Source organism: Populus trichocarpa, chromosome 16 (assembly GCF_000002775.5).
Source record: "Populus trichocarpa isolate Nisqually-1 chromosome 16, P.trichocarpa_v4.1, whole genome shotgun sequence".
NCBI classification, from domain to species: Eukaryota; Viridiplantae; Streptophyta; class Magnoliopsida; order Malpighiales; family Salicaceae; genus Populus; species Populus trichocarpa.
Window position 1 is genome coordinate 8,631,791 of NC_037300.2, and position 9,962 is coordinate 8,641,752.

At 34.5% G+C, this 9,962-nt stretch overlaps 1 protein-coding gene across 2 annotated transcripts; it reads right to left on the reverse strand.

Annotated features, from left to right (window-relative positions):
• Positions 1 to 1,478: 1,478 nt before the first annotated feature.
• Positions 1,479 to 4,577, reverse strand: LOC7487449 (receptor-like cytoplasmic kinase 176). Of its 2 annotated transcripts, none has more exons than XM_052447732.1 (6): positions 4,269 to 4,577; positions 3,450 to 3,775; positions 2,982 to 3,117; positions 2,709 to 2,851; positions 2,436 to 2,559; positions 1,479 to 2,141 (listed from the first exon to the last, which is right to left on the reverse strand). In XM_052447732.1, exons 1-6 carry the CDS (start codon positions 4,318 to 4,320, stop codon positions 2,095 to 2,097), a joined length of 828 nt encoding a protein of 275 aa, XP_052303692.1. In that variant the 5' UTR covers positions 4,321 to 4,577; the 3' UTR covers positions 1,479 to 2,094. The 2 variants fall into 2 exon arrangements, with proteins under 2 accessions (XP_052303692.1, XP_024443011.1); XM_024587243.2 differs by having other exon boundaries at positions 1,479 to 2,172; positions 4,269 to 4,573.
• Positions 4,578 to 9,962: the final 5,385 nt, after the last annotated feature.

Sequence of the window (9,962 nt, forward strand, 5' to 3'; positions counted from 1 at the left end):
ATTTCAAATCTTATAAGAGACCCAATTGGTACCTCTAATTTATCCTTTGGTAATATTTGGTCTTTTGCATCACTCCCCTTGCTTTGAAACCCTGTTTTGGGTTGCAATAATTTGCTTAGGAATTGGCGGTCTGATAACCACATTTTGAAAACGTGAGATCTCCTTCGATCTGAATCTGAATTGGAACGGAATTGCGAAGCACATATAAACCTTGTTAGCATTATCCCTATGCTGTGAGATGATGTCTTCAGATTATTTTGAAAACATGCATCTTGTTCATGTTCCAAGTAACAAGATACCATTACAGTCTCTGAAGATCCCGTGATTGATTGAGAAAACATGGAGAAAGAAATGTATATTTCTTAATACGTTTGTCTATCGTTTACATTGGCCACTCATCAAGAGAAAAAGGAAAAGGAAATTTTATTTTCGCAATATGTTTATTTTCTCATACTCTGTGTCCTGTGTGAAAGAAATCTTTGAATGAAATAGAATACAAATCAAGTTTCGGTAAATATAGAATGGTAACTTTGCATACTAAAAAAAAAATGGAATATGGTTAGAATAAATTACCTTGCTCTCTCCTCCCAATTTCCTGGAAATTCATTACGTTTGTAAGTATAACTACAAATACTCAGAATTTCTGAATAAGAGAAGTTAAATTTTCTTGTTTTCCTATTTTCAAGTATTATTTACTTACCCACCATTACTTGGTCCGCCCCTTGCCCAATCTGTGGAAAGAAGTTGGCTTCCTGGAAAGCTGTGAGCATCCAGAGAAACCTAAGACGCCCCTTGCCCAATCTGTGGAAAGAAGTTGGCTTCCTGGAAAGCTGTGAGCATCCAGAGAAACCTAAGAAGCCAGGTCAAGGCGGACAGCCGGATTTAAAAAGGCATTACAACCCACATCATTGAATTTGGCAAGAAAAGAGACGCGGTAGGATCCAAGTGGAGTTGTAATCTGTACTAACAAAAGTTTTGTTTCGAGTGTCAAATTCTTACCTTGTGAGATACATAGGTCTGGTGATAATCCGAGTTGAAATCTCATGAGGAACATGGACAAATTACTCATAAACTTGTTGCACCATATTACATCAAACTAGAAACCAACTCTTTGGTCTCCCATTTTTTTACTATACCGTGTGCTTGGAAGACAACGGAAGATTGGTTATGTAAGCGCAGGAAGATCAAATGATATCTTTATTTAACGTTTAAAATATTTTGAAATGTTCGTCGAGATTTCATTATTAAAATTTTCACATTCCAATCAATAATGTTAACATAAGAGATTCTTCATTAGACTATTTGATTGAGGATTTTAAATGAATAAAAAAAAAAAGGACAAATTTCGCTTTTGCCAGGAAATCTCAAGATAATTAAAATGGTTCCTGCATCCCATTTGTTCCGACGTCCGAGTCATAAAATCCAATCTCCAATAACATGCTCGCCCTAATTCTAAAGCAATAAATGGAATACAGAAATAAGCTCAACCATATTTTTCATGAACTCGGCATTTCTGCAGCTGCTTGCAGGTATAACAATATCGCAGCATCATCCAAATCTATGTGGATTCCATGATTCTGACTTCTGTTCGCCAAAAGACAATGCATGGAACCTTAAATACTTTACGCAAAAAGCAAAACAAATCTGTACACTCCTTGAACAAGCATGGTTTTAGCACACATGCCTCAACTCAAGAAAACCTGTTCACACTCTAAAACGACAGCATATTAACAACTTCAAAAATTTTACTCTCTTATGCATAAAGTGGGGATGCCGAAGGCCTGGGATAAGCAATCTGTCCACCATTGGCACCCCCACGAACTTTTAAATTGTGCTCTTTATGGGAAATTTTTGGTATGTCCTTTACTTGTTCTTGAAGCTGCTCTAACACCATTACCACCTCATCCATATTTGGCCTGAACTTCGGTTCCACAGCTAAGCATTGAAGTGCAAGGTTAGAAAGCTTTTGAGCCCGACTGGGTACATACTGGCCTTCAAGACGTGTATCCAGAACACGGAAAACTCTACGCTTGTTTGTCAGGTAAGGTTTGGCCCATTCCACCAGGTTGTGCTGACCAGATGGCCGGTTCTTGTCTATAGCCCGTCGACCAGATAACATTTCCAGAAGTACAACTCCAAAGCTGTATACATCGCTCTTTGGAGTCAAATGACCTCAATTAAAAAAAAAAATGCAATTAATGATAAGAAAATAAAGAAGAAGATATTTCTGCTGTATCATAATAGCAGAAGAAGTGCCGCAGAACAAAGAGATAGAATCAGCAGTGCCAGAATACAGGATTGCTTGCTTTAAAAAATGAAACGAGTGCATATATAAAAGATACAAATAAGTACAGTAAATTGATGCAATTGACAAGCCAATCAGGTTCATAAGAATCAAGGGTTGTGCATAAGAAGCCACAAACAGAAAATAGTACCTGTGGCTAAATACTCTGGTGCTGCATATCCATGGGTTCCCATCACCCTAGTAGATACATGACTATTATCGCCAGTTGGTCCATCCCTGGCTAAACCGAAATCAGAAAGCTTTGCATTGTAGTTCTGCAAATATAGAGCAAAAGAGGCAGCTCAAAATCTGAGTCCGAATGAAGCCCAAGTCTCCACAGATTCAGCTACATTACCGTAAGATATATATGTATATAAGAAAAGATAAGAGAGAAATTATAAGAAGATGCTAGTCAGGTACATACCGAATCAAGTAGGATGTTAGACGTCTTGAAGTCACGATATATGACTTTTGCGTCAGCACTGTGAAGAAAGGCAAGCCCCCTTGCAGCACCAAGTGCAACTTTCATTCGAATGTTCCAGGAAAGTGGCTGGAAGTGAGACCCTCCTGTTTTGCAATATATTTAATAATTCAACAACATATAACAAACAGGGTGCAGTGGGTATGGGATTATGGTGCTCTTCACAAATAAGAGACACCAAAAAAGCCTGTTAATAAAAGAACATGAGTAACTCACTCCTGAATAAATGGTTTTCCATGCTGCCACGGGGCATGAATTCATAAACCAGAAGACGATGGTCATCCTCTAAGCAGTAACCAATCAACTTAACAAGATTAGGGTGTTGGAATTGCCCAAGATAGTTGATTTCTGCCTACATGTCCAAAGGCACGACATGAGTCAATTTTTTGCTCACAGCAGCGTTTTCAAACATTTCAGGTAAGTAAAAGGCACTATTTCACAAAATATTAAAATGGACATCAGGCACGAGGATAGGATTCTTATACTATCAAAACTGCAGAACAATTAACGCTGGCTTCACCAATATCATCAAATAACCAAAATGGGCAACTGGAGACCTATCTTTCTACCATAAAAATCTATGGCCTATAGGCATAAATATCCTACAAATATCTAAGGAATGATAAAAAAAAACTGATCACCAAAAACTAGTAAGAAGTTAAGAGACGAAAATATATCACTGACCAGCCATTCCCTGTGACCCTGGAACCCTTCTTGGTTTAGCCTCTTCACAGCAATCACCATACCGGTGCCTGGTCTGGTAGCTGCAAGTGAGTGTTCATCAACCCACCCTTTAAAAACTGACCCAAAACCACCTTCTCCTAATACACTGTCTGGTCGGAAATTTCTAGTGGCAGTCTTCAGCTCACCGAAGGTAAAGATCTTTAAATTCGAAGACTGCAAGATTTCACCCTCACTCCGAGGTGTTTGGGGTACAGAAACTATCGACACTTTGCTACTAGAACTACTCAAAGTTTTCCCATTTCTGCTTCCGCATTTTGAACTCAAACCTTCAGACAAAAAAATAAATAAATAAAACATGTTCTACACTGAATTGCTAAAATTGTGATAAACCATTTTTAAGTTCACCAGGAATATAACAAGTAGAGGCAATGAAGAATTAACATGTTTTTAACAAAGCATTTTTAATATTATATTTGTTAATATCCATCCCATGGTAATTGTTTATTTTTTTTAACAGAACATTTGACAAATTGTTATAACTATTCATGGAATATAACTTATCTAAACAAGTTATACAAGTTTATTTGGAAAACAAATGCTAAAGAAAGAACAAAAAAAAAAGCTTTGAAGATTGAACTTGAATGTCAAAAACCCATTTTGACTGTGAATATATACATATGCACTTGCTAAATGAAGATAATACACACAAATAACAGAAAAAAAGGAAAGAGAAAGAGAAATAAATCCAGATCAAGCATTGAATAAGATATACTACGTACTAGAAAAAACAAAGGAAAGAAAAGAAAGGTAGGTAGGTACCCGTATTAGAACAAGTATAAGACTTGATTCGATTGCTCCAACAAAGTCCCATCAAAACAAACTCAATCAAAGAAAGAAAGAAAGAAATCAATTTTTCGGCTTAAAGATGGATGGATGAAATATTGAAAGACCAGAAATATGAGCTCAGGCCCCAGGCAGGCAGGGTGGTTATGTTCACCTTTTGGGATTTTGGAATGCGAATAGATCGAGCAAGGAAAAGGGAGTCTATTTGTGTTTGGCGTTGATGAACATTATTTTTATTATTATTAGACTCTCTGCATTCTCAGACGCCAAACCATGGATAGATGGTTGACTCGCTTTTTACCGTTTTAACTCTTTTCTTATTTTTATTAAACCGAAAAAAAAATAATGAAAAAACCTAATCGTAAAAATAAACTTTAAAAAACATTCGGTTTGGTTGGATGCAGTTTTTAAAGACTGAACCATACTGGTCTGAAAATTACTAAAATGCCGGGGTCCTATAAACTAAAAAAATTTGCTCATAACCACAACCATTAGCAAACCAGCCGCCCCCCTCCCTACCTAAGCTAACAAAAGTTCATAACCACTCACCCTCTCAATCTCTCAATCTAAATCAACCTCTCCGTCTCTCAATCAAAGCTGTTCCTCCAAGTTCTCTGCTTCTCTCAGTCTCTTCTTCTCCCACTTCTTTCTACTTTGGGGTTGTGTTGTCTTTTTAGTGTTGTTTCTTTCATGCTGAAGCACATTGGATTAATTGCCATGGTGTGCTGCTACATGTCTCTGCATAAGCTTCAATTAATTCCATGGTGCCACATATACCCTACATGATGATTATTGGACTTTCTAAAATAAATAATAGGAATAATTGAAAAATCAACTCGCCACCTAGTTAGTTAATGAAGTTATAAATCCTATCAGAAATTCAAAGTAAGGAGTTATTATCATTAAAGGAAGATTAATATCATCCTTATTTTCTTTCACATAAAAAGTTACCTTTTACTAAATGTTTTTTTCTTTTAAATATACCTTTTTAATTTCCATTAAATTTCTTAATTTATTTATAAATCATTCATGAGGTTTAATAAAGATTTGACATCGGTACTAAAAAATAAAAAACTTATCAATTTAAAATATTTTTTATTATTGAACATCAATCCTTAATCCTTAAAAATAAAAGACTTGTTAGATTTATTTAATAATCCAAATCCAATCAAAACTTTTGGTTTTAGCAAAATTTTGTAGGAAAATTTGTTAATTTACTTTGAAATCATTTTTAAAATTATAAGGCATATGTTAGTCCCTATTTTAGGAGACTCGTAGGATAAATTACAAGTTTAAATTTGATGATAATATGATAAATTCATTGTCTTAATATAAATCATTTTAAAAGAATGAACTAAGACTACATTGGTCCCAATATTTAAGAGACATGTAAAAATAAACTTGAATTTAATCGTGCTGATAATATGAAAAATTCATTGTCTTGTTAAAGTTATTTTAAAAGAACACACTAAGACTACATCGGTCCTTAAAATTAGAAGACACGTGAGAATAAACTCTAATTTATGAATTTCTAGTCAAAACTTCTAATAAAAACCTGATACAATCCAAAAAAAGGTTGAACAATTAAATTTGGATTCTAGCATAATTGTGCATGCTTTCTAGTTTTATTGCAACAATTATAATTCTCAATTCGACCATTGGATCAAGCTGAAAATTTTACCTAGAGTTTCCCGGAATATTGTTATATATTGAGGTAAAAGTTCAGGTTAATCAAAGTTCGGGAATGCCTTACGATATAGGTCAGAATAGGTTATACGAATTTTGTTATTTACTTTCTTATGACTTGGAGTTTCTTTTTAGCAAGGATCCTTTTTCTACAAGGATGTGTGATGTGGACCAGTGATTAGTACTTAAAAGTGCATTCTCATTAAGACTTTATATCATCATATTGCACTTAAAGTATCATTAAATTCCCTAACTTAAGCATGTTTTATAATAACAAGTCTGTTAATATAAGATAGCTTTAATTTATGGTAAATGCTTATTTAAATGCAAGCATATCTCACAATTCAAATGATTGATTGATGTGAGTAACTATTGAAAGTGAAAGGACAAAGAAAGGGCCAAGCTTATAAAAGAGATGCTGGTCTAAGACTCAATTCTACCGTTTTGAAGTTCAAATCTTAGCATCAAAAGAGAAGTCTGAATCTGTCCTGCAACCTAGACACTGTTCAGTGTTCAATCCATATCTCGGGTTCTAGAAGTCCAAATGAGCTCATTCTTCTTTTGGTGGAAAGATGATATAGATTCCAACTTTCATGGGGACCACCTACTCAAGTTTTGATGTTAGCAATGACATTTTATCCAAACAAGAGCTTGAGGACTATCCACCACGTCCACCAGAAGCACTACTCAATATTTTAGCCATATCTCGAGCTGTAGTGATCCAAATGCTCTGAAATGTTATGGGTGGAAAGAGGAGATGATGTCCAACAACTTTCATGAAGAACACTTTGCCAAATTCTGATTGCATCAATGTCATTTCATCCAGCCAAAATGCTTGAGTGTTGCTGTCCACCAAGTTCACTAAATCAATAGTTGGCCACTACATCAATAATCAATTACCAAATGAATAGTTTCAAATTTTAGCCTATAAAAGGAGGCATTTGCCATTTATTTAGGCATCTTGGTTTTCAGATCAAGATTATTTTCTTGCTTGCTCTCTCTTTGTAATGTTCAAGTTTTATTTTCATTAATCTCTTGTTTATGCTTTCCATTTCCTTTACTACTCTTAGTTAACTTATATCATAATTATGTTCTTATCTTGTTTATTTATGTTCTTCTTCTTCATTATGTCTAGCTAAGTTAATTATGTCAAGGTGAAAAGGTTTCACTAATGGTGTTAGAATATGTATAATATAAACTCAACATGGACTTCAATGTTTATATCCAAGAAAGTTTGTTATTAATATGTATCATCTTTTGATCTTACTAATTCTTAATACATTGCTTGTTAAATGATTAATCTAGATTTGTGTTGTAGAACACTTGGTACATCAAATGCTTGATCCTTCATAGTCTTTGGTCGGCATCGTTGTTATGAGAGGAACTTGATTTGTTGTTAACATAAGTTAGCATCATGAATTCCTGACAATATTTAAAAGTATGATGTTACTAAAATAAGATAATTAATATGATCATGTAAAAATTTATAATGAACTATTAAGGATAAATCATTCGATTGGAACCTCCTTTGTGTGTGGTTTCCGATTGAGTAATAAAAAGAGTTTATACTATACTTATTTCTAATACCATTAGTGGACTCTCTAATCTTGACAACTGTTTTTTATCATTGTTTAATCATCACATTAATCTCACATCTTAAAGATCTCTTTAACTCTTTGATATATTGTTGACCTCCATGTGGTTCGACCCCGGTCTTGCCTGATTATTTATTACTTTGACACTTCTGCACTTGGGATAAGACATCAACTCTTTGATCGTGTCAAGTTTTTGGCGTTGTTGCTGGGGAGGTAAATTACTGTATAAATTTTATTTTATTTTTTCTTTTCACTTTTCTCTTATCTAACTTTTTTTTTCCTTTTTCTTTTTCTTCTCTTTCTACACTTGCATGAGAGTTTGATCACGCACATTAAGTGGTGGACTTTCTAGGAAATCTTCATCTTCATCTAAAAACATGGTCGAAGAGGATAACCAGTCACTTCATAATGAGAATAATCGTGTTAGAACACTGAGAGACCATATGAATCCAACAAGAACAAGTGCACAATCATGTATAGTTTTCCCTCCTGATACATCTCACTTCAATTTTAAGACAGACATTATTTAACTTTTACCTACTTTTTATGACTTAGATCTAGAAAATCCATACTTGCATTTGAGAGAATTTGAAAAAGTTTGTAACATGTATAATGACTTAAATTGTAGCATAAACACCATCAGATTAAAGCTTTTTCCTTTTTCATTAAAAGATAAAGCTAAAACATGGTTACAAAATCTTATGTCAATTAAAATCTGTTCGAGACATTGTGTGTTAAATCTGTGAAACTAACGAACATTCCTAAAGAACCAAAAGAAAGCAAGTTGTGAGGTAAAAGGCGTAGTGAGATTATTAGAGTGAAAAGCCTTGATGGAACATGGAGGATGTGTGTTGATTATCGAGCCATCAACAACATAACGGTAAAATATAGACATCCCATTCCTAGACTTGATGACATGTTAGATGAGTTACATGGATCCTCTATTTTCTCTAAAATTGACTTGAAAAGTGGGTACCATCAGATTAGGATGAAAGAAGGTGATGAGTGGAAAACAACATTTAAGATGAAGCATGGTTTGTATGAATGGTTAGTAATGTTGTTTGGACTTACAAATGCACCTAGTATGTTTATGTGTTTAATGAATCATGTGTTGCGTGTATTCATAGAACATTATCCCAACTTTTCATGTTGTAATTCAAAAGAATCTGAAAAGTTGGTGTCGCACGTGTGCGGCGTCGCGGCGAAAACATCCACCCTCAAAATCTTGTATTAATCTGTCAAATATGGGGAGACAATGAATTCTTGTCTTTTATTAGTGGAAATATTGGAATGGGAGTCGTCACCTAGTGTTTTGGTCACTAAGAACCCTAACTGGTCACAGAGATCAAGTACGGGGACTGATTGCGTAAAAGGAAGGTTTTAGCACCCCAAATACGTCCTACCTAAGGTAGGCTGCATTGTTTAATTGTCTGATAAAATCTAAGGTCTTGTTGTGTTTTCTAGTTGTTGGTCCGTCTAAGGTTTAAGAGGAGTCCTCCTCGGTAAGGAGATCCTTATCTTATCGGATAAAACCTAAGTGTTTTGTCGTCAAAAAAAGAATTTATTATCCAGAATACATCTTACGTATAAGGTTGTAAACCTAGATATTAAAAGAAAAAAAAACAAAATATTTTTTTTGGAATTTTTGAAATATTGGCCTAGTTCTCGTGGCTTTAATAAACTGGTTATTAAAGCTAAAATGCATGCTAATATATATTTTTTGAAATTTTCTTTGTTATATGAAAATACAATATGATGAATTTTTATTTTATTTTTATTTTTTGAGAGACTTGGCCGTATGCATGAAAACAAAAATATATTTTTATTTTTATTTTTTAATGTCTTAACGAAAACCAAGTATTTTAATACCAGATTTATATCTTTACAATATAAAAATACAAACCGATATTGATCAAAATGAAGTAAAAATTTTGCAAAAAATCATATTTTTTAAAATAATTTTTGAAGAAATGTTTTTTTTCTCGGGCTGGACCTCATAAGCCTGGCCAGGTCACTGGCCTAAACCAGTGACTCGACTGGCTTTTAAACGGAAGCGTGCGTGAACAATTCACGCACGCCTGCTACAGCCACAATGTAATTAAATTGCACCTGCATAGTGTTTGTGCAATTATAAACGGAAGGAGAAAGAATGAGAAGCTTACCTGGTTAACAACCATTGCTGGGGGAAATCCCTCCTGAGCTTGTCGCTGGGATTCTGAGAAGAAGCTATGATGCCACTCCCTGTCTTGCTCGATCTGGTTCCTGGTTCTGGAGAAGGGAAAGTTGATGGTGATGCCATCCTCGTCTACTGGCTTCTTGTTTCCTCCTCTTTCTCTCTACTTTCTTGTTCGTCACCTTTTCTGGGTTTTTTTTCCCGTTGTCCAGTGCT